The following is a 23846-nucleotide window of genomic DNA, read 5'->3' as shown; positions in this document are numbered from 1 at the left end:
TGTTCCTGTGCAATACCTTTGGACATTTTGCTATATTAAAGTTCAGACCAAAAGGAGCATAGCCTCAAAAATATGGAAAGAACAAAAATTTTAGAAGTGGGATAATAGATTAGACAAGGGTATTAAGACCATGAAGGTTAGATGGGGTTAAGATACTACAGATCAACCATGATCTACGTCAATGGTGGAACAGGCTGGAGGGTTGAATTACCTAGGCCAAGCAGTTAGCAAGGCTGCAGTGTACCAGACCTCATTAAATGATATGAATATACATCACTGCAATTGATTTCCAGGCAACTAAATTTATTCACTGAAATTCTAAAGATAGTAGCCAACAGTAGACAGTGTTAATGAAACAGCAAAAGTAAACACAGGACACATTTACTTAATAATTGAAATGAAACTTTAATTATTTGGATACAATTAAAGGAATACTGGCCTATAGTTAGAAAGATAAGTATAAACATTTTAAAAACTCTGTTATACACAGCATGAAAAATATATGTGCTTTTAAGCTCTATATCTTCCAAACATAACTTTTCAAGAGGTAGAATCTTGACAAAACATTTCTGCTGCCCATATGTACTGTTAAAATGTACAACCATCATTTCAAACAGCAAATATTACAATAAGTATACTATAAACAAACTCTTCACAATGATTCTTTTGACAGCTGCAATTATATTAAAATACTTTTAATATATTGATAACACTACAAACAAGATTTTGTTCAAGTTAATTTACAAAATATTTCTTTAAAACCAATATTTTTAAAAATCAAAAGGCTTTGCCTCACACATTCCAAGAGACCTGGTTAGTTTAAACTACCAATTTAATGGATTTTTCTGAAGTATCTTTACAAATAGCTGTCACTTTATCAACAGAAGTAATTTATTTCAAAATATGGACATTATAGACTTCGAATTACTGAAAAAATATTATACAATGCTGTCAAAACTTCCATATTTTGAATTATACACAGTTTATAAAGAACAGATTAAAGAAAGTTACTTTTGAATTTTATCACCATTACCTGAATGGTACTTTTACCATAGCACTGAAATGTCAATACATTAGAACACTGGGATGAAGAGGGAAAGCACAATACTTTTATTTAGGATACCAAATATATATATCTATCAAAATGAAAATAATTTAAAAAATTTATAAAGCTGGTCTTGGAACCAAAAATAAATCCAAGTTGACTTTGCATACAAGTGTCAAATTTCACACTTTACATTAAAACATAGCTGTACATTTACAATAGGTTTGAGAGATGTTTTTATATTTTAACTAACAGTTCAAAATAGGACCTGGTGTGACCGTTTAACAGTTGTAAATTCAGCCTTTTATTTTTAAAAAAGCTGTATATAACCATCTTTTGTATTTAAAATGCAACTGCATCAGAAATGTTTAAAACGTTATATTGTGTTCTTATTCGAGTACTCTTCTAAACAATAGGAGAAAATAAGCCATCACCGATTTCTGACCATCGAATTTGGGATCATAGTTTATGTTCATATTTAATTTCATTTTCTACACTAAACCTCATTCTTCCTTTTATCCCAATGCCCAATTTTTGGGTTTGTTTTACTTGGCCAGAAGGCTGCAGCAGTTTGAACAATGGACTTCCTCACAGCCAACATCAATGCTTCCTTCAGTGAGTGCCTCTCCAGGCACAAGATGAAAGATATTGTTGGCACAAGATACTTCATTAAACAACTTGGTTAGAATGAGTGACAATCAGTGCCGAAAGTGCAGGTGACAGCTGAAACTAGAACTCAAACTTCCAGATTCCTGGGCCTCTAATCTCCACTGCTACAGCTACTAGGTTACAATTTAAAGCTGTGAAACAGGTACAGAAGCTCTTTCCACATGTCCTTTTCTATAACACACCTTTTAAGTGGCTCACGCCCAAAATTTAACTTTCATTCAGGACACCACAGGGTTCTTTGCAAGAGTCCAAAGTTATAAAGCCTGGCCTTATTTGCACTAACAACGAGCTGTCGATTGCTTACCTCAGCACCATCACCAAGACCTGTAACACCATGAACCAGCTTGTGACACAAGGATTTGTACTACTGGTGAGAATGGTGCTGGTAAAACAACACAAAGAATTGCAGCTGCCAAGCATCACATGATAGTTACATTTTAGTCGTTTTAAAATTTTAAACGTTAAATTCCCATAAATAACAGTACAACAAAAAAAAAGTAGCCATCAACTGGAATCTTAAAGTTTTGCATTACTTTTGATTTATCAGCTCCCAATACTGGATGCAAACTGCAAAAAAGTCCTTCTCAAAAGTACTGCCAATGCAATGCAGCAATTACTGGCCATTTACAAATCTTTAAACATTAAGGTTGTCTAGTTTCTAGCCCAGGAAGATTAGTCTTCACTTCAGTTTCTTTGCTTTTTCAGCCACAATATATTCCATTTTCAGCGAAGTAGGGATGCTTTAGTATTGAACATATTCAGATTGAAGTGACTGCAAAAGAAAAATAACTTCAGCTAAGAACATTTACATTTCTACTGGATGTTATAGGAAAAATTAAAGCAGATGATAGTGATCGAATGAAATCAATGTACTGTATATTAAAGAAGTAGTTCACGCTTCGCATAAACATCAAGAATGTATTGGTTATCCTCATCACTCAGTACAATCTCACATACCAGGAAGGCCTACAGTTTGATCCCAATATCAATTCCAGCCAGGTTCAGTGTTAGGGGCACTGTATAATTAATCAGTCTCAATACCCTGGATGGAATTGCTGACAGAGGAGATGGGGAATTTTTTTTAAAAATGGAAAGAACTCTTGCTTGAGTCACTCAGGAATCTGTGCATAAAAATGGACGTTGGACAAGGAAATGACAGGACTTGGCTTTGATATCCCCAAATATCCAATTGTTAAACAGCTGCTTGGGTATCCCACGGATATCTGCCAACTCTGAAATTATACCGTGGTAAGAAATCAGTAACTTCTACTGAGAAGGGAAATTGAAGAAAAATGGGAAAGGGAGAGGCAAGATAATACTAATTAAGGTATTTAGGCGTCTTAGTTACATTTACTAATTAAGCAAATCCTTTATAATTACATCTAAAATGAGCAACAACAGCAATTGTGTTTCTGAACTATATAATGTAATTTCATTAATGATTGAAACTTAATATCCTCAAACAGGAGCAGTTTTGCTTCACCTTTCCTCATTCATTTAATTAGCTCATTCTTAAAGCACAAGCAAATACAAAGTCTAACAAAACATAAATTGGTAACAGCATATAGGATTAAAATTGGTTAGTGTTCAGTTGTCTCTGCAATCAGAATACAAATAATATGCTAAAAGTAATGAGTTTAAAGGCGGTTTATTTGGGAATCACCATAGTTAAATATGCTATGGGCACAAGAGATAATCTTTTGCAATCAAAGTTTGATCAGTGGTCAGTTTCTTAGAAGGGGATCAAATAATAAAAAGAAAGGGATGTTTAAGGTAAACATTTGACTGACTGCAATACCTTAAATAAAGATACAAGTCAAATCCAGGACAGAGTGAGAATCTATAATTCTTTGCAATCCCTTTGTGAAGGGCAAGCACACTAGCCTAGAGCTTCTGATTGTGCACTCATACTTGACTACCTGTATTCAGTTCACCAAGAGCAACTTAAAAATCGACAAAAGGCTCAATGGTACAGTAGAACTACATAAGTAGCAACTGTTTTTTCCACTGGCCAATTTTATGTTGAAGTTAGCACAAGAGGGAGTGTTTCTTTTACACAAGAAGAGAATACTGAAGGATATATGCTCCATTTCATAGACTAAAAATGATATAGCACAAAAGGAAGCCATTTGTCTTGGTGTGCTTATTTATAGGTTTATGCTGTTTGAATGCCAGTTGTGGCTCAGTTGGTAGTACTCTTGACTAAGTCACAAGGTTCTGAGTTTAGATTCCACTCCAGAGGAGCGGGGGGGGGGGGGGGGGGGGGGGGGAATCAAGGCTGACATTCCAGTGCAGAAAGTGTTGCACTATTGGAGGTGCCATCTTTCTGATGAGACATTAAAGTGGTGAGGTCCCATCTGCCTGCTCAGATGGATGTAAAAAATCCTGCAGCACTATTTTGAAGAGCAGATTTGTTATCAGTGTCATAGCGACACTTATCCCTCAATCAACATTGCAAAAACAGATTATCTGGTCATTATTGCATTTCTGTTTGTGGGATTGTGCGCGCAAACTGGCTGCTCCATTTCAGCTACTATTCTCCAAAAGTATTTCATATGCTATGAAGCAGGTGGAGATGTCTGGTGGTCGTGAAACATGCTAATATAAATGAAGTCTCTCTTTTATTGAAAGAAAGAAAACTTGCCTAATTTTACAGCCTGAATCATAGTCTGATGGCTATTCTTTTAGCTGCCAGTTAAAGAGAAGAGGTGGCACATAATACATAAAGTAGAACAAGTAGTTACAAGGGCTGAGACCTCATGGTATTGCTAAACTTGCATAGCTACTGGTTACTTAATGTCACAGTGGCTTTTAGAGGCACAAATTGTAATCCTGAGAGTGGGTAGCAATGCTGAAACTAAAGGAACACAACTTAAAAATCCAAACATGTAACAAAGCATGGAAATGATTACAGTGAAGACAGATAGTTAACATTCCTCTTGCATAGAAATGAATTCTACTGTTATGCTAAGTGGAAGGTAGGAAAGCTGAGCCCAACTGGAACCAGAGAATGAGCTAATAGATTACAGTATTTTGTGAAAGCGTTAGATAACTATGTAGTGGTATTGCAAACAGAGCAGAGAGAAACACTCATTAGCAGCAAGATGGCATAAGTAGAATGAGTCTTTACTATATTAAACACAAATAAATCCTATAACCCGTATTGTTACTCAAGGTTTTACAGCCAAACAAATCAAAAATCTGCCTCAGCAATCATCCATTCTTTTTAGTACAGGAAGCAAAGATTCTGCAAAACAAATAATACGTTCTATAAAACAAAATACACAGGACAAGTTTACACCTGAACACTTTCCAACGGTAGAACAGTTTTTAAAAAAATGCTCAGATGGCAATGTACCTGAATGACAGATGCACTGGAGCCAGAGTCTTCAGTGACATAACATATTTTACAAGCTGCATATAAAAATAATGAAAAAGAGAGGACAATGCAGAAACTTAAACCTGACAAAGTCTCAAGAAAATATTACTGTATGAGTGAAAGGTTTCGTACAATTTATTTTAACAAGTCTAATGCTTGAAGCAATGCTGTTCAATTCATTAGTCATGTGAATTGCACTTTTGATTAGGAATAAATAAGAGCACTAGGCAGTCATGTGGCACAATCTCAATACACATTCACATGGGGTATGTATACATGTGCACTTTAACCCTTTTATCACAGCAAATGCACAAAGTAGACGGTTTTCGTTGTTGTGTGGGATTTATTTTCTTCATTATTGTCAAAATGATAGGTACTACAGACTTCTGCACCATAGAAATATGAATAATATTGCATGGAAAATTAGTTCTCATTGTAGTCAACTTAATCAATTGGAATGACCACTTCAGGCCATCAAAAGAAAATACAACATTAAGGAAGAGCTTAAAACAAGAGAGAGAGGGATATGCAGGGAACTCCAGAGCTTGAGGAGTAGGCAAGTGAAGACAAGGCCATGGATAGTGCAGCAATTATGATTGGGAAAGCACAAAATTAGAAGGGCCCAAAAATCTTGGGAGAGTTGGAGGAGATTACATAGAGGGGCAAGGATACAGGGGGATTTGAAACTGAATGAGAATTTAAAAAATCAAGACATTGCTTGACTGGCAGCTAATAAATATCAGCAAGCACAGGAGCTAGGAGTTCCCTACTCGTGCTATCAGAAAAATGATTGAATTATACCGGAAATTAAACCAACTGCTGCAGCAGGATAAACCAACCTTGGTCAATGACTTTAATTGACTGTTGGTCACTGTAGGTCAGGTTGCATTATATAACCACAGATGCATGTGCACGTGACAAAACTCCATGAATGGACAACTGTTGGAAACTCACCCTTCAGACTGAGTGTGTGGCCAGGTTGTGTGGGTGGGCACAGCTTCGGGTAGAGAGGATTTGAATCAATATAAAAGATTGCAGATTTTCCAGCATAAGATTGTTATGGGTGCAAGCAACACAAACTTTGAAAATGTATAGTATGTTTCATTTGATTCAGCCCACATTAAGCTTTTAGCAAGGCCAAAATGATGCGAAAAGACGACAAAGCCAGAATAGATGTTGCTGCAAAACTGAACCCGGAGGAATAATCCACTTCCAAGCAAATCTCCAACTCCTACTTGAATAGCAGCTGTTATGCACGAAAAGCAAAGTATAAGCATTTTTCATAAATAATGCTTTCAAACACCTAGTAAGATACTAGATTACAAGCATGATAAATTGTGATAAGTGGTATTCTATTTCTAGTGGAAAACAATGGTGATGGAAGAATATCTAAGGCTTCAAGCCATAAAACCTTATGATGGAGACAACAGATCACATGTCCACCAAAAGGTTGATGACTTAAAATAAATGAATAATACATTCATTGATTTTTTTCTGAAATTAAAGAAAAATGTGATGTAAAAAAACATGATTCAGAATGTGTTAAATAACTTTAGACATTTACATGACTTTTAGTACATAATCAACAGAAATATTGCATTTAATCTTGGGAATATCTTTCTAGAGTATGGATAGCATTATGAACTGACCTCCCTCTATTTTACATATAAAATGATTTGACGGCTATATATTTTGGAGATTTACAATTGTCAAATCATTCACACAGTTTGAAGCAGTCAATCCAAGAATTGATGATTCCCTGAAAAATGAGCAGCATATAATTTCTTTCAACCAGAACTATATTCACAGAAGACAGCTCAACAAAGTAAAAGAACAATTTGATGCAAGATATTTCTCTCCTTGAATTGAGTGGGTCTTTACAAACCTTTTTGCATCTATTTAGTATATTTAGACTGTCATACTTGATCTTCAATCTACAAAGACAATTGCCTAAAGCAGCTTCTTGAGCTAGAATATATAACAGAAGTACCTCCATTAAATTATGAGTGTACCGCACTCGATGCCTACCACTATCTACAGTAACTGTTTAAAGAGAGAAGTGTAACTTAATTTCCATTCTATTAAAAAGTGCTGTGATATAAAACTACAATAGTGAGATAGAAATCAGTGAAGCAAAGCAGAATAAAACGCCCAATGGAAGTAAAATTATTAGTCCTGATCTTTAATATCTCCCTTCCCAATTTTGTCCATGTTCTCAAACTCTCTACTGGGGTGCACTTGACATGGATTTCAGTAGTTCTTTGATATCGAATCCTTGTGTGAGCTTGATGATGAGTGTTAGCAGGCCATCTGACTTCAGAGGCAATACTGTGGAGCCCAATTCTGTCATTACTGATATCCACATTTCCAGTTGTAGTCAGTGGACAATAATCAGGTGTGGAAATTTGGTAAATTATCATACCTCCACGGCTGCTTTGGCTGAGATCAGTTAAGCCATGACAAGCATATTCCTTATAGAATTCTGATGTAAGCAACTTTTTACCCTTTAGTCCTGGTACAGTCACTCCCATTAAGTTACACAAGGTCCCATTCCACCTCAAACATGGCAAAATCATAAACATCTTTTATGACAGCTTGGAAAGTGCAAGAGCACAAACTTACGGGGTGTGAACGGCTTAGGTATCGCATGGTGACAGGACCAAGGCCACTGCAGGTGGATCTACCGCTGTAATCATCCTTCGGGCTGGTACAATTATTGATGGGAATATTGCAGGTAGTGCCACTGTTGTATTTGCTGTGGTAGTTGTTGTTCAGTTCATGGTAATATCTCGCAGGAAGCTGCGAACTGCTATACAGCTGGTTGGAGGAGGGATAACCAGATGTAAAACTTGTCCTAGGAATTGATGTCATAGCGTTCTCGGTTTCATCAAGGACAGCATAGAGATTCCCTAGTGAACTGCCTAGCCTGGAGTTTACGGAGAAGCTAAATGGAAACAGATAATGGGGAAAACAGGACATAATATACATGGAAAAAAAATACATTTATGAAGAAACAAAAATGCCATGCATGAGGAAAAGACATTGAAATATACTGTTGCATGCTAAAAAGTGGTTTTATAAAATTTGGTCACGAACATTTTAGGCTCTTAAACTTAATCATTAAATTCAATAGCTATACATGCAGGTCACTATTATATACATTTTTAAGTGTTAAACTATACTATTTAACTGTCACATTTATGACAGCCCCATTGAGAAATGTGGTTTCTAGAAAAAGGCAATGACAGCTATTCAGGCATTAATAAGATCTACAGCTCAAAGTAAATCCATCATAATGAGAAAACCTGCAACTATCATAAGCAACATTTAAGGGAAAACAAAGTTACAAAATTTAAAAATATACCTCAAGGGTATTTTTAATTTTATTTCTTTCAATTTGCCTTAATACTCACCAAAAAAGATGGATTGACTCCTGAGTTTAGTAAATAAGAATTGAGGATTTAGGAGCAGTAGGCAGCCATTTGGTCATTCAAGCCTACTCCTCCATTTCGATAGGGACATGGCTGATTGAATTGCGGTCTCAACTCCACTTACCCATCTTCCCCGCACAACACTCAACTCCCATCAAAAATATAACTCAGCGACTCAGCCTCCACTGTTTTTCTGTGGAAGACAATTCCACAGACTAACGAAGCTCAAACTGAGGATTACTGACCAAAGCCAAATAAAATCAGGTTAACAGATCCTAATGAATAAATTTCAAACAAAAAAATTAAAACCTTGCTCAGGAAGCAGCCATTAATTATCTTGATAAACTCAAAAGCTCTCAAAAGGCAAAACTGACATTTAAACTTAAAAAGAACACTTTTGCAAAAGATCATGATGTACAATCTTCCATGATGTAACTGCTATTAAAAATGAGGGAAAAAATGAAATGGATATATGACTAATTCTGGAAGTCTATTTTTTTGTGCACAGCATGTGGGAAGTGGGCAGAGAAGTTGAGAAAGGGAAAACAAGATCACTGAAAGTTTCTGTAGGGACAGTGTCCATAAGTGATCTTCCCCTATTCCATTTGGCTAACTCACATGAGACACAACAATGTCCTTCTGCGGATGAGGTTATACAAACCTAATCCTACATGTGTACACATTTTGTATCAAAACATGTTTTCCCACACAGTGAAAGTAATAATACTCCAAATAATATATTGCATGTGAAGTGCTTTAGAGATATTGAGAAGTAAAATGAGCTGTCAATATAAAACTATTTCAATATGTAGGTTTACACGACAGCAAAAATACAGTGGCAGGGTTAACTGCAAAAATGCACTGGAAACTATGTCAACCAATTTGGAGTTGCAAACTCATCTATGTTTTTCTTTCTTCCATTTTAATCCTTGACTAGAATCTAATCACACAGGAACTTTCTGAACTCTGATACCATGTCGATGTAGCCTCATTGCATGCGAGCTGGAGAGTCTGGAATTGTCAATTTGCCATTTAGACTATTGTGAATTGACTTAATTATGCCCTAAACTAAACTGGTTTTTGGACAGTACTAGAGCAGGAATTCTGGCTTGTCAATTCATACCTCTGCTGCCCTTTCAAACCTGGGAAACTAATATTGCACCCCATTACAACCACATTCAGGTGGACCATAGAAATCGGGGGTTGAATCAGAAACCTTCCTGTTCTATTTCTAAAACACACTCAAGAGCAAAGCTGAATATCAAGAACCAAACATCACTGACAGTAGTATTGTCACTGGACTAGTAGTCTAGAGATTCAGAGTAATGCTCTAGGGACCCAGGTTCAAATCCCATCACAGCAGATGGTGGAATTTAAATTCAATTAAAAGAAACCATTGTTGATTGTCATAAGAAACCCAACTAGTTAACTAATGCCCTTTAGGGAAGGAAATCTGCCGTTATTACCTGATCTGGCCTACATGTGACTCCAGATCCACAGAAATGTGGTCGACTCTTATGTCCCCTCTGAAATGGCCTAGCAAGTCACTCAACTGCTACAAAAGGAACGGAACCAGATGGAGCTGTCCCACACGCTAGTTAAGCAATAGCCTGATACAGCCATTCTTGTGGAATCAGACCTTAGGGATACGTCCCAGACACCACCATCACCACTCCTGGGTACGTTCTGTCCCATCTGCAGGACAGACCCAACAGAGGTGGCGGCAGCACAGTGGTATACTATCAGGAGAGAGTTGCTCTGGGAGTCTTGAAGTCTTGTGGCACCAGGTCAAACATGGGTAAGGTTACCTCCTGCTGATTACCATGCATCGTGCCCCACTTTAGCTAATGAATCAGCACTCCTCCATGTTGAGCACTACTTGGGGGAAGCACAGAGTGGCAAGGGCACAGAATGTACCCTGGGTGGGGGGTCTTAGAACAAAGTACGGCACAGGAACAGGCCCTTCAAACCCTCCAAGCCTGTGCCCATCATGATGCCCTAACCAAACTAAAAAACCTACCCTTACTCGGTCTGTATCCCTCTATTCCCTCCCTATTCATGTACCCATCCAGATGCCTCTTAAATGTTGCTAATGTGCTTGCTTCTACCACCTCCTCTGGCACAAAGTCCTCAATGTGCATCGCCAAGAGTAGCTCAGCAGTACTACCACAGACTGAGCTGGCCGGGTCCTAAAGGACATAGCTGCTAGACTGGGTCTGTACCAGGTGGTGAGGGAACCAACAAAGAGGGAACGACATACTTGACCTCATCCTCACCAACCTGCCTGCTGCAGATGCTTCTGCCCATGATAGTATTGTTAGGAGTGACCACTGCACAGTTCTTTTGGAGATTAAATCTCATCTCACATTGGGGATATCAGCCATCATGTTCTGTGGCACTACGCTGACTGTGCTAATTAGAATGGACTTGGGTCTAGCAACTCAAGACTGGGCATCCATGAGAAGCTGCAGGCCACCAGCAGCAGAATTGTACTTAACCACAAAATGTAATTTCAAGGCCCAGCATATTCCCCACTCTATCATTAACACCAAGCAAGTAACAGACAGAGCTAAGCACTTCCACAACCAAAGGATTAGATCCAAGTTCTGCAGTCCTACCACATCCAGCTGTGAATGTTGGTGCACAGTTAAACAACTACTGGAGGAGGAGACCCATAAATATCCTCACCCTCAATAATGGAGGAGCCCATGAACATCTGTGCGAAAGACAAGGCTGAAGCATTCATAACAATTTTCAACCAGAAATACCAAGTGGATGATCCATGTTGGCCTCCTTTGGAGGTCCCCAGCATTACAGATGTCAGTCTTCAGCCAATTCGATTCATTCCACATGATATCAAGAAACAGCTGAAGGCACTGGACATTGCAGAGGCTACGGCCTCTGACAATAATACTGAAAACCTGAGCTCCAGAATCTGCCACGCCTCTCGCCAAGCTGTTCCAGTATAGCTACAACACTGGCATCCACCCAGCATGGAAAATTGCCCAGGTACGTCCTATACACAAGAAGCAGGATAAATCCAACCCAGCCAATTACCTCCCCATCAGTTTACGCTTGATCATCGGTAAAGTGATGGAAGGGGTCATCAACAGCACTATCAAGCGGCAATTACTCAGCAATAACCTACTAGATTTGGATTCCACCAGGGTCACTCAGCTCCTGGTTGGTTCAAACATGGATAAAAGAACTGAATGCCAGCTGTGAGGTGAGGGTGACTGCTCTTGACATTAAGACAGCATTTGACTGAGTATGGCATCAAGGTGCCCTAGCAAAAGTGGAATCAATGGGAATTGGGGAAAACTCAATGCTGGTTGGAGTCATACCTTGCAAGAAGAAAATTGTGCTCCAGGACATTACTGCAGGTGTTCCTCAGGGTAGTTCCTGAGGCCCAACCACCTTGAGTGGTTTCGGTCAGAAATAGCAATGTTCACCGATGACTGCACAATATTCGGTACCATTCATGACTCCTCAGATACTGAAGCAGTCCATGTCCAAATGCAGAAACACCTATCCAGGCTTGGACTGACAAGTGGCAAGTAATGTTTACGTCAAAGAAGTGCCAGACAATGACCATGTCCAAAAAGAAAGGATCCAACCATCGTCCTTTAACATTCAATGGTATTCGCATCGCTGATTCCCCACTATCAATGTCCTGGGAGCTATCATTGACCAGAAGCGTAACTGATTTGATTTATTATTGTCACATGTATTAACATAGTGAAAAATATTGTTTCTTATGCGCTATGCAGACAAAGCATACTGTTCATAGAGAAGGAAACAAGAGAGGGCAGAATGTAGTGTTTCAGTCATAGCTAGAGTGTAGAAAAAGATCAACGTAATGCAAGGTAGGTCCATTCAAAAGTCTGACAGCAGCAGGGAAGAAGCTGTTCTTGAGTCGGTTGGTACGTGACCTCAGACTTTTGTATCTTTTTCCCGGCAGGAGAATGTCCGGGGTGCATGGGGTCTTTAATTATGCCAGCTGCTATGCCAAGGCAGCCAGAGGTGTAGACAGAGTCAATGGGTGGGAGGTTGGTTTGTGCGATGGATTGGGTTACATTCACATCCTTTTGTAGTTTTTTGCGGACTTGGGCAGAGCAGGAGCCATACCAAGCTGTGATACAACCAGAAAGAATGCTTTCTATGGTGCATCTGTAAAAGTTGGAGAGTCGTAGCTGACATGCCAAATTTCCTTAGTCTTCTGAGAAAGTAGAGGCGTTGGTGGGCTTTCTTAACTGTAGTGTCGGCTTGGGGGGACCAGGACAAGTTGTTGGTGATCTGGAGACCTAAAAATTGAAGCTCTCGACCCTTTCTACTTTGTCCCCATTGATGTAGACAGGGGCATGTTCTCCCTTACGTTTCCTGAAGTCGATGACAATCTCCTTCGTTTTGTTGATATTGAGGGAGAGATTCTTGTTGCCGCACCAGTTCACCAGATTCTCTATCTCATTCCTGTACTCTGTCATGTCATTGTTTGAGATCTGTCCCACTACGGTCAGCAAACTTAAAAATCGAATTGGAGGGGAATTTGGCCACACAGTCAAAGATGTATAAGGAGTATAGTAGGGGGCTGAGAACTTGTGGGGCACCGGTGTTCAGAATGATCCTGGAGGCGGTGTTGTGGTCTGTGAGTTAGGAAGTTCAGGATCCAGTCGCAGAGGGAGGTGCCAAGGCCCAGGCCACAGAATTTGGAGATGAGTTTTGTGGGAATAATGGTGTTGAAGGCTGAGCTGTAGTCAATAAATAGGAGTCTGAAATAGGTGTCCTTGTTATCTGGACTAGTCATATAAATATCGTGGCTACAAGAGCAGGCCAATGATCAGGAATCCTGCAGCAAGTAACTCACCTCCCGAGTCCTCAAAGCTGTCCACCATCTAGAAGGCACAAGTCAGGAGTGGCAGGATGAGGCAGCTCCAACACTACTCAAATAGCTTGACACCATCCAGGATTAAGCAACCTGCTTGATTACTGCCCCTTCTACAAACATTCAATCCCTCTACCACCAACAAACAGTGGCAGCATTGGGTACCATCTACAAGATGCATTGCAGGAACTTATCAAGGTTCCTTCGGCAGCACCTTCCCAACACACGGCCACTAACATCTAGAACGACATGATCAAAAACCTGGAACCACCACTACCACCTGGAGGTTCCTCTCCAAGTCACTCACCATCTTGACTTGGAAATATATTGCCATTCCTTCAATGTTGCTGGGTCAAAATCCTGGAATTCCCTCCCTAACAGCACTGAGTGTACCTACACCTCACGGACTTCAGCGGTTAAAGGCGGCAGCTCATCACCACCTTCTGAAGGGCAACTAGGGATGGGCAATAAATGCAGGCCTTGCTTCCAACAGCCACATTCCGGAAAATTAAAAAAAAATTCAGGTTAAAAAAGACCAAACATCAATTTTTCAGATGAAAAAAAAAATCAACTTAGAAAGTAAATTTAATTATATTTAGATAAAGGAAGGCGAAATGTTTAAGTTTCTATGCTAAGTAATTAAAAGTTTGAGATAGTATTTTTAACAAAGTAATGTCAAAAACCTCACCTTTTGAGATTACTGTTCATGGGCATGGAACCTCTGCTAATTCTTCTAGTACTTGGGTAATTCATCGAGATCTTTGAAGATTTCAGAGGTGACATTGATCCCTGGCTAGTACTTGAAGAATTGACTCTGTTAAAACAGACAACAAAATTAAAAAACCTTGAATTACCATAGTCAAGAACAGAGTAGTTATTTGCTCTGATTCAATGCATTCATTTTTCTAAAACTAAACTTCAGGATAATTCACATGATCTTCATAATAAATAACTTATAAAAACAAAAACACCAAGGCCAAAGGAACTTCCCAGCCCTCCAGGTGCAGGCTTTCCCCAGAGGAGATGAGACCACTGGTGGGATCTTCTGCTGAAATTAATGGCAGCTTGCAGGTCCTGATTTGGAGAACCCGCTGTGGGCTCGACCCAAAGATTCTGTCAGCGTGACGGGCTGGAAAATCCTAGTCTAAAGAGCAAGATTGTTTTATTATTTGAAGCTTATTTTCAAATGTTCTTAAAAAAAACAGTAAAAGACAGTCTGTTGAACAATCCATGGATTTTTCAAAATTCTAATTTGAGCTTGATAAAATGTGATTGAGCCATTAGCTTATTACAGGTTTACTGGTTTAAAAATAAAGCTCAGAAAATATCCACACTGATTATCTGGTTGTGATCACATTGCCCTGTGGTATCTTGCTGCATACAAATTGGCTGTTAAGTTACCAACATTAGAACAGTGACTTCAAGAGTAATTCATTGGCTACAATGCACATTGTGATACCTGAAGCCATGAAAGATATTTGTATAATGCAAGATCTTGGGGATTATCTTCCCTTCAACTGATGTAGATGAGCAATGTGATGCATAGTTCACCTCTAGTCACAAAGGTCTCACAGCAATGGTCCAAGGCAGCTAACCACCACCTTCTCTGGGCCATTAAGAATTGACAATATTTACAGGTTGCCAGCTTCATCCATATTCTGATACAAATATAAAGATATATATTTTAAAATTATCAACTGGCTCACAAATCCACCTCTAAACCATTTTTTAAATAGATAATGCCAAGTGGAGGCTAGCAGCTATCCCATATGAACTTTGGAGGGGATGAGGAAGAAAAGAAGGGAAACAGAATCTTCTTTGGCTTTACCTATGGTCATGCCAGAAAGAAACAATCAACCTATCCCTTTTAAAAATCCTAGTTCCCTGGTCCTTCTGCAAAAAACACAATTCATAGTAATGAAAATTGAATTTGTACAATGCTTCTGGCATAAAACCACTTTACATGTAGCTACTTAAAATGGGTCACCTAGACAAGAAGCAAGACATCTGATGTATTAGAAAACATGGCTGCAGAATGGACACTGAGGTCAAGAAAGCATATCAAACACAAGTGATGGATCTACCATGATGCAAATAAGAGAAATGAACAAAAGGAGAAAGTCAGAGGAATAAAACATTCAGAAAATGTTATGGCTTGAGGACTTTGCAGGGGTTAGGTGAGGCAGAACCTTTGAAGGCTTTAAAGGCAAGGACAAAGATTGTTAATTTAATATGACAGGTAACAGAAAGCAAAAGGAGATCAGCGAAGGTGGGCGTCTTTGGCCAAAGATTGAGAATGTGCGGAATAGGAAAGCAACATTTTGGACAAACTAGGAGTTGAGGGGAGAGCATGAAAGGAAAGCTAAAGCAAGGAATTTGTATGGTCAAATCTGGAAGTGATAAGAGGCATACAAGGACTTCAGAGTCAGCGAAACTGAAGTCAGCATGTTCTATCAGAGGCCATAGGTGTAGCGTGAATTTAAAGCTCAGTTCAGGATTACAAAATGTCAATCTTGTAGATGGTTCCAGCAGAATAACTAGGGAAGCAATTAGAGATAAAGGATAAGAAAGTATCATCTATGCAAGGCAAAAAAAAAATAGCTTCACTCCTTTTGATGGCCGGAAGTTGTAACCGATCCAAGATTTCAAAACAGAGAGCAGTCTGACATCATATGTACAGTTGAGAGAAGGTGGTAAAGAACTAGGGTTGTTTGCCATCAGTAGATTCATGGAAGATTAAATTCCATGCTTAATCCTTCAGAAATCCTCAGTGTCACTAATGCCAATCTGGAGTCAATTCAATTCACTCCACCTGGTATCAGGAAATGGCTGAAGGCACCGGATACTGCAAAATCTATGGACCCTTACAATGTTTCAGTAATAATACTGAAGACCTGTGCTCCAGAACTTGCTGTGTCCCAAGCCAAGCTGCTCCAGTACAGCTACAATACTGGCATCTACCCAGCAATGTGAAAAATTGCCCACTATGTTCTGTACGCAAAAAGCAGGATAAATCCAACCCAGCCAATTCCATCACCATTAGTCTACTCTTAATCATCAGTACATTAATGGAAGGAGTCATCAACAGGGCTATCGCTAGGGATGCTTAGCAATAGCCTGTTAACAGATGCTCAATTTGGGTTCTGCCAGGGTCACTCAGCTCCTGACCTCATTATAGCCTTGGTTCAAACTTGGACAAAAGAGCTGAACACCTGAAGTGAGGCAAGAGTGACTGTTTTTGATATCAAGGCTGCATTTGAGCAAGTGTGCCAACAAGGAACCCAGGCAAAACTGGAGTCGATAGAAAAACTTCCACTGTTTGGAGTCATACCTAACATGAGGAAAATGATTGTGGTTGTTGGAGGTCAGATATCTCAGCTCCAGGACATCACTGCAGAATTACCTTGGATCCAGCCATCTTCGGCTACTTCAGCAATGACCTTCTTTCCCTCATAAGGTCCGAGTGGGAATGTTCGCTGGCAACTGTACAATGTTCATCATCGTTCATGACCCTGGAGTCATGCCCAAATGCAGCAAGACCCTGACAATGTGCAGGCTTGGGCTCATATGGGGCAAATAACAGTCATGCCATGGAAATGCCAGGCATATTTACCATGGCTAATTCACCTAACCTAAACATCTTTGGACACCAAGGGGAAATTTAGCATGGCCAATCCATCCAACATCCATATCTTTGAATTGTGGAAGGAAACTGGAGGACTTGGAAATGAAATTTCATTGCTTTAATTATCTTTGGCCAGTTGGAGGTAGCTAACTTTAAAAAAAATATAAATAAAGAGTTCAACTCATTATCCACTATTATATTTTTTGTGGTAACTTGCATTTTCATTTAAAAACATAGCTAACCTGGAAAAACTACAAAAATTAAACATGTCTGCTTACCTGAATGGTTGTGAAGGAGATCTTGAATGAATTTTCATATCATCTAACCTATAAAATAACAGTTAATAAATTTTAAAATATATTTTCAGAATAATAGACATTCAGAAAAATTAAAAATTCAAATGTTGCTTCGTTCCAAGCAGGAAAATGGGAGCTACTGATCATTAGTCTCTGCTAAATCACTTAACTATATTATTTTTGAAATTAGACTAAGAACAGTTCTTTGATCACCACAATGTACACAGTAGTCACCTTTGAAGAAACATTAGCAAACATGTTAAGGATAGAAAATGACATCATCTATTCCACTTCAATTGTGCTTCTTTATGCAAATTGTAACAATTTTTCTGAAAAAGAAAGTGCAACCCTACTTCAGGGAACAAGATGAAAGGACAGGAAAACGAATTATTTGTGCAGCTGCTGCATTTTAACAAAGCATTCAATAGTGCATGAAAACATACTATTTCCTGAAATAGTTGCAATTTTAAGTAACTATCTTTCCTTTAAGTGGTAGACTGCAAAATGATAAAGGAAAGTGGCATGCACTTCACCAGGAAATGGTATTAAAACTTTTGGAGAACTATCCAAGCGATGGAATTATTCATGATATCTTAAACTTGACTTTTTTCTGTTTGTAAGTTTTGTATCAAAACAATTGGGCTCATGGATGATCATTGCAGCCATTCTTAATCTCGAGTACTCAGTCTCGTGGACTTGATAAATTACATATGAATTTTATCCACAGGGGAGGGCGGAGGGCAGGGGTGTTGCATTGGGACAAAAGTTGTTTTGTATCAAAAAAAAACCAAAATGCAGGAGCAAAGTCACAATCTAAAGTTGTTGAACTCAAATAGCGGAGGATAATTCTTTGAACTATGAGGTTGGAAGCTGTGGAGGGAATATCTTCAGAGGTGATATTACATAGGGCATCAGAGGAATCACAAATATAGGTGGAAAAAGACTGGTCAAGAGGAGAGAGGATGGAGCCAGGACAGGAAGAAGGGAGTTCCATGGGTCTGGAACAGACTGATACGATGGGTCTACCAGGGCAATCCTATTCGTGGATTTTGGGAAGGAGGCTGAAGTGAGCTGTGCAGGGTTGGGGGACAATGTTACCAAACCTGATGACAAGGATGTTGTCTGGCACACTGATGTCTACTCAAGAGGCTGAGCGTCAACTCTTGGGCACTTCCTCCTACATCATGACCTCATGACTAAGCATCTAGCCATTGGTTCCAGGACTTGTCACTGACCTTATCACCTCTGGAGATATTCTTATATACTCCTTTTGGAGGTCAAAGGTCATTGTGGCCCTCAATGTTTATGCCATCGGGTCCTTCCAGGCCTCCAACGGAAAACTTGGTGGTATCTCGCAGTCCTCTGCACAAGTGCATCTGTGAGGTTATGGATGCCTTGTATGACAGGGCAGGCAATTACATCCAATTTGATGTGGGCAGGCCCAAGAGGATGCTCGAGTTGCAGGCTTCACTGACATCACTGGGATGCTATTGCAGGAGACTATTGACAACACGCACGTCGCCCTGCGGGAACTGTACAACCATGGGATGCCCTTCATCAATTGGAAGGGGTTCCATTCACTCAACGTCCAGATAGTGTGACTGCCTTCTGAACATCATGCACGTGCATGCATGCCACCCAGGCAGCATGCACGATGGCTTCATCTCGCAGAGCTCGGACATCCCCGGGCTCAAGGACCACCTGAGGCTGCTGGGATGGCTCATAGAGGGCAAGGCTGACTCGCTGATGATGCCAGTGGGGAGGCCCGAGACTGTTGCCGGGACCTGCTACAAAGAGGCACATGCGTCCACCTGGTCAGTTGTCAAGTGGTGTATCGAGCTCCTGAAGATATGGTTCTGCTGCCTGGACTGCTCTGGACAGAAACCTCATGTGGAGCATAAACGCTGACATAGACCAGTTAAGCTCAATAGCTTGTTTCTGTACTACATACCTGATGCAATTCAGTACAATGTTGAAACTACCATATCTAAAACTGGTTGGCGTTACATTTTACAGATGATAAAAGTTTGAGTAAAGGGACAATTTTACAGTCCACTAATTGTTTTTTATATACAAGAATATTGATCATTTTAGAGTTAACACCAAAATGTATGCATCTGATAGCCCTAAAAAAAAAAGGCATTGTACTCTAAAGTTAAAAAATGTAAATGTCAACAAGACAATGTCTTCAAAATTCTTCCCTAAAGTTTCCTGAATATTTTATGCCCACTTTTAGGATTTTATTGCACATAGTTTTGTGATGCATAAATCATATACATTACCTTAATGTTCCTGTTGTTGCTGATCGCGGTTGTCTCCTACTCTTCAAGGCACGAAGTTTATCTCCCTGAGTCATACAATTTGTTGTTGTTGGACTTCCATCTTCTGCGTAATTGTTCTTTAAAAAAAACAGAACTAAGTGCTCTTTACATTTTGTGGGGGAGGCTTCAAATGTAAAAGAAACATCACTTTAACATAAAAGAAGACAGCAACTGAACAGTGTTGGAGATATAGTTGGAAAGTGGGGTAGGGGAGCAATTATCATACCAGCTGATTGCCTGCACTGTGCAGATAGTTCAGGTTCTAGATTGTGGTCATGAAGAAACAACACCAGGGACTGAAACATGGGATGAGAGAATAGAGAACAAATAGCAGTGCCAATTACCTTGATAATGGGGGTTTAACTCTGGGAATATAGGAACAATAATATCCTATTTAGCCCTCTAGTACAGTTGTCATTCATTAAGATCATGGGATCATTTTACTTCCCCAGAGCAAGTGGCCAATTTGCCTTTTTGATAATTTATTTTGTACTTGTGCATGAGCTTTTAGTGACGTGTATATGGACACCCAAATGCTCTTGTTCCTCCGCAGCTCCTAGTCTCTCAAAGAAAATACCCCAATTCATCTTTCTCACATCCAAAGTGGATAACCTCGCACTGAACTCAAGTCTACCGTTTGTGCAGTTTACTTTTTTATCATCCTGTTCCATCTGCACAACCTATTGTGCAATGTAACTTGAGCCATTTGCAAACTTGGTGATTGATGTAACTCTATATTTCTTCATCCAAGGCATTAACATACAAGATTACATAAGATCCATCAAGATCCCGCAGACCACCACATGGAATTATGGAATGATGACAACTGTCAGAGAATGTTCACCCCTCTTTTCCCAATTAATCAAATTCCTAAACCGAATGCTGCAATGTGGAATAAAGACTTTTTTGTTTTTCCCAATCTGAAAATTAGGGGTGTATTTAAATGCTTTTAAAATACATATCCAACCCCAAGATTAGCCAATCACTGAGCAGCCACAATTCAATATTGCAAGCTACATCCTCTGTATGTCCTGTATTACACTGAGGGAGATGACGTTCTAGGGAGTGTAAGCACATGAATAAACACACAGAACAACTCTTTGGACAAACGTAACAATATGAATTACATGACTGTTGTACCTTTTGTTTATATTAAAAGTCTGATTTCTTTAAGTGTCAACTCTTTGGCTAGTGGCAGTACAAGATGGCAGCTGATTTTACTATTTACTCTGTTTTACCAAAAGGGGTTTTCTGATTGCCTTTTCCCAATTAGCAATTCATACTTCTCCTTCCTGTGATCTTCCTCAATTGCTAATTCATACTTCCCCTTACTATACCTTGATCGATACATTCCAAACACACTAATTTTTAATGCTATTGTTTTCAAAAAAAATGTTTCAGAAAAGTATTTGAGCCAATCTGACTCGAATGTGATGTTATGGCAGGTGACAAATGCATCTTTACATTATCTTACAATTTCAAGGTTTAGACCAAGGATGTCAAACACATCCTGTGGCTCAGTTTCACTGTGCTGAGGATGTGCTGTCTCTCCTGGAATGGAACAGGAATCTCGCAAGCACTGCCTCTAATAACATGGCAGCATTACATCTTTTACATTATATGCTACAGTAGCAGCCACCCCACACAATGTCGTCACCTTCCCATCAGTGGAGGACTAGCACCTACAATGAGGGAGGAACAGAGCAAAGAGGTGTGAGGGCTCAAAGATGATAAAGTATGTAGGGAGAGGAGATCTGGGGGTCAGGTCAAGGGACTTGTGGCAGGGTAATGGGGAAAATGGGAGAACCAAGAAAGAGAGATTTGGACATGGGAGCTTGTTGGGGAAGAAAAGACGACCAGAGGGCAGGGATTGAGAGATTAATGCTTGTGGTTGCAGACAGAGATGAGATACAAAAGTAGCATTGAGGAGAGGATGATAACTGGGAAGAGTCCAGGGAAAAGTTTCAGTGAGGTTTGCACACACAAGCTCCACCTCACGTATTTTGCAGAAGGATCTTGAAATAGGTTCCCCCTTTCCTCATTTAAATTGATCCCACGCTGATTTCCAGTGAACAGTGAAGACCAATATGATATTAGCTGTGTCACTGGCACACATCAGGTGTAGCCCAAAAACGGCACCTATCAATTTGCACATCAGTGTGTGCAAATAACACTTGCTGAATGTGGCCTCTACCATATATCAAGATATTGGATCAAGGTCACTTTCAAAATGAAATTTAATACACCTGATATATACAAAGTACAGCAGTGAGAGATTGACATTGGGAGGTATTGAGACCAAGTCTAATGAGTGATCTGTTGGGAAGGAAACTGTGATAGAAACACATATGCAAGACAGAGAATGCAAATGAGACAAATAGAAAGCATGTGAGTGAGTGACGGACTGTTTAAGGTCATTTTCAAGGCTACAAAAAGGGAGAACAAAGTAGAGCAAGGCACAAAAGCTCATTTTTAGAAAAAAGTCAGGATAAAAAAAGTTTTCCATTCAACAGTTTATGGAATAATTTATCAAAGGTGGCCATTGAAACAAATATGGCAAATGCATTTCTGAAACTAGATGCATTTCTGAAGGAAGAGGAATAAAGTGAAAAAAGCTCATTTGGACTTCGGGCTCTCACCAACTATCATTCCATCACTAGCCTCAAGGTGCAAGAATGTACCGTATTATCCAATATCATACTCACTGCTTAAAACATTCCCTATTTAATTAAACTAGTCTGGTTTTCCTAACAACCGAAGTGCCCTGGTCAAGATCAAAAACAAACAATATACTAAGCACAGGAGTAGGCGACTCCATCCCTTAAGCCTGCTCGCCATTCAAGATGACCTTGGCTTATTTGATTGTAACCTCAACTCCACATTCTTACCTACACCCAAATAACCTTTCACCCCCTTGCTCATCAAGAATCTATCTAGCTCTACCTTAAAAATATTCAAAGACTCTGACTTCCACCACCTTGTGATGAATTGACTTATGACTCTGAAAAAAAATGTCTCCTCATCTGTCTTAAATGGGTGACACCTAATTTGTAGACAGTGACCTCTAGTTCCAGATTCTCCCACCACATCCACTCTGTCAAGACCCCTCAGGATCTTATTTGTTCAAATTGTCTCTTACTCTAAACTTCAGTGATACAAGCCTAGCCTCTCAAGGCAATCCACACATTCCAGGTACTAATCTCGCAACCCTTCTCTGAACTGCTTCCAATGCATTTACATCCTCCTTAAATAAGGAAACCAATAATACTCTAGATGTACTCTCAACCATTCCGTGTAATACAAGCATAACCTCCATACTCATGTATTTAATCCCCTTGCAATAGCAATACAATTCTATTACTTTCCCAATTATTTACTGGACCTGCATTTGCCAAAATTATATTCCACTTGCCAGATCTTTGCCCACTCACTTAACCTAGCTATATCCCCTTGTAATCATGCAAGTGTTCTTCATAAAACTGACTTTCCTACCTACTTTTGTGTTATCAGCAAATTTATCAGCTATACCTTTGGGAACTTTATCCAGGTTATTTATATAATTTGTAAAAGGTTGACACCCTCGCACTGATCCCTATTGCACACCACTCATTTGTTACACGTTGCCAACCAGAAGATGATCCATTTATGCCTGCTTTGTTTCCTATTAGTTAGCCAGTCTTCTATCCATGTCAATATGTTACCCCCTAATACCATGAGCTTTTATTTTCCGCAATAAACTTTGATGTAGCACCTTATCAAATGCCTTCTGGAAATCCAAGTACAGTACAATCACCAGTTTCTCTTTATCCACAGCACATATCACTACTGCAAAGAATGCCAATCCTATGGTTAAAATTGAATTCCCTCTCTCAAAACATTGTCAACTCTGCTGGGTTACCTTAAACTTATCAAAGTGTCCTAATAACATCTTTAATAATGGTCAACATTTCCCCCGTGACAGACGTTAAGCTAACTAGCCTGTAGCTTTCCGCTTTCGATCTCCCTTCCCATTTGAATAAAGCAGTCGCATTTTGCTATTTTCCAATCTAATTGTACCTTGACTGAATCTAAGGAACTTTGGAAAATTAATACCAATGCATCAGTTATCTGACTAGCTACTTCTTTTAAAACCCAGAGATGAAGACCATCAGGACCCGGAGATTTGTCAGCCTTAAGCTTCAACAATTTGTTCCTAGTG

The 23846-nt window shown here is 39.4% G+C and overlaps 1 protein-coding gene across 2 annotated transcripts in view; it reads right to left on the bottom strand.

The window, feature by feature from the left end:
* Positions 1-387: 387 nt before the first annotated feature.
* The window catches only part of cdc14ab (cell division cycle 14Ab), a 145247-nt gene continuing 121788 nt past the window's right edge, over positions 388-23846 (bottom strand). Inside the window, exons 12-16 of one of the 2 annotated variants that reach the window (XM_078218227.1) lie at positions 19610-19725; positions 17310-17357; positions 14095-14220; positions 7716-8037; positions 388-2486 (exon numbers count right to left, since the gene is read on the bottom strand). In XM_078218227.1, the coding sequence (XP_078074353.1) occupies positions 2457-2486; positions 7716-8037; positions 14095-14220; positions 17310-17357; positions 19610-19725 (642 nt within the window). In that variant the 3' untranslated portion in view covers positions 388-2456. Of the gene's footprint in view, positions 2487-7715; positions 8038-8593; positions 8718-14094; positions 14221-17309; positions 17358-19609; positions 19726-23846 lie in introns of those variants that run through there. The other variant, XM_078218228.1, reaches the window with a different exon arrangement.

Source organism: Mustelus asterias, chromosome 8, assembly GCF_964213995.1.
Source record: "Mustelus asterias chromosome 8, sMusAst1.hap1.1, whole genome shotgun sequence".
NCBI classification, from domain to species: domain Eukaryota; kingdom Metazoa; phylum Chordata; class Chondrichthyes; order Carcharhiniformes; family Triakidae; genus Mustelus; species Mustelus asterias.
The sequence above is the reverse complement of the archived record's forward strand: the minus strand, read 5'-3'. Positions and strand labels throughout refer to the sequence as shown.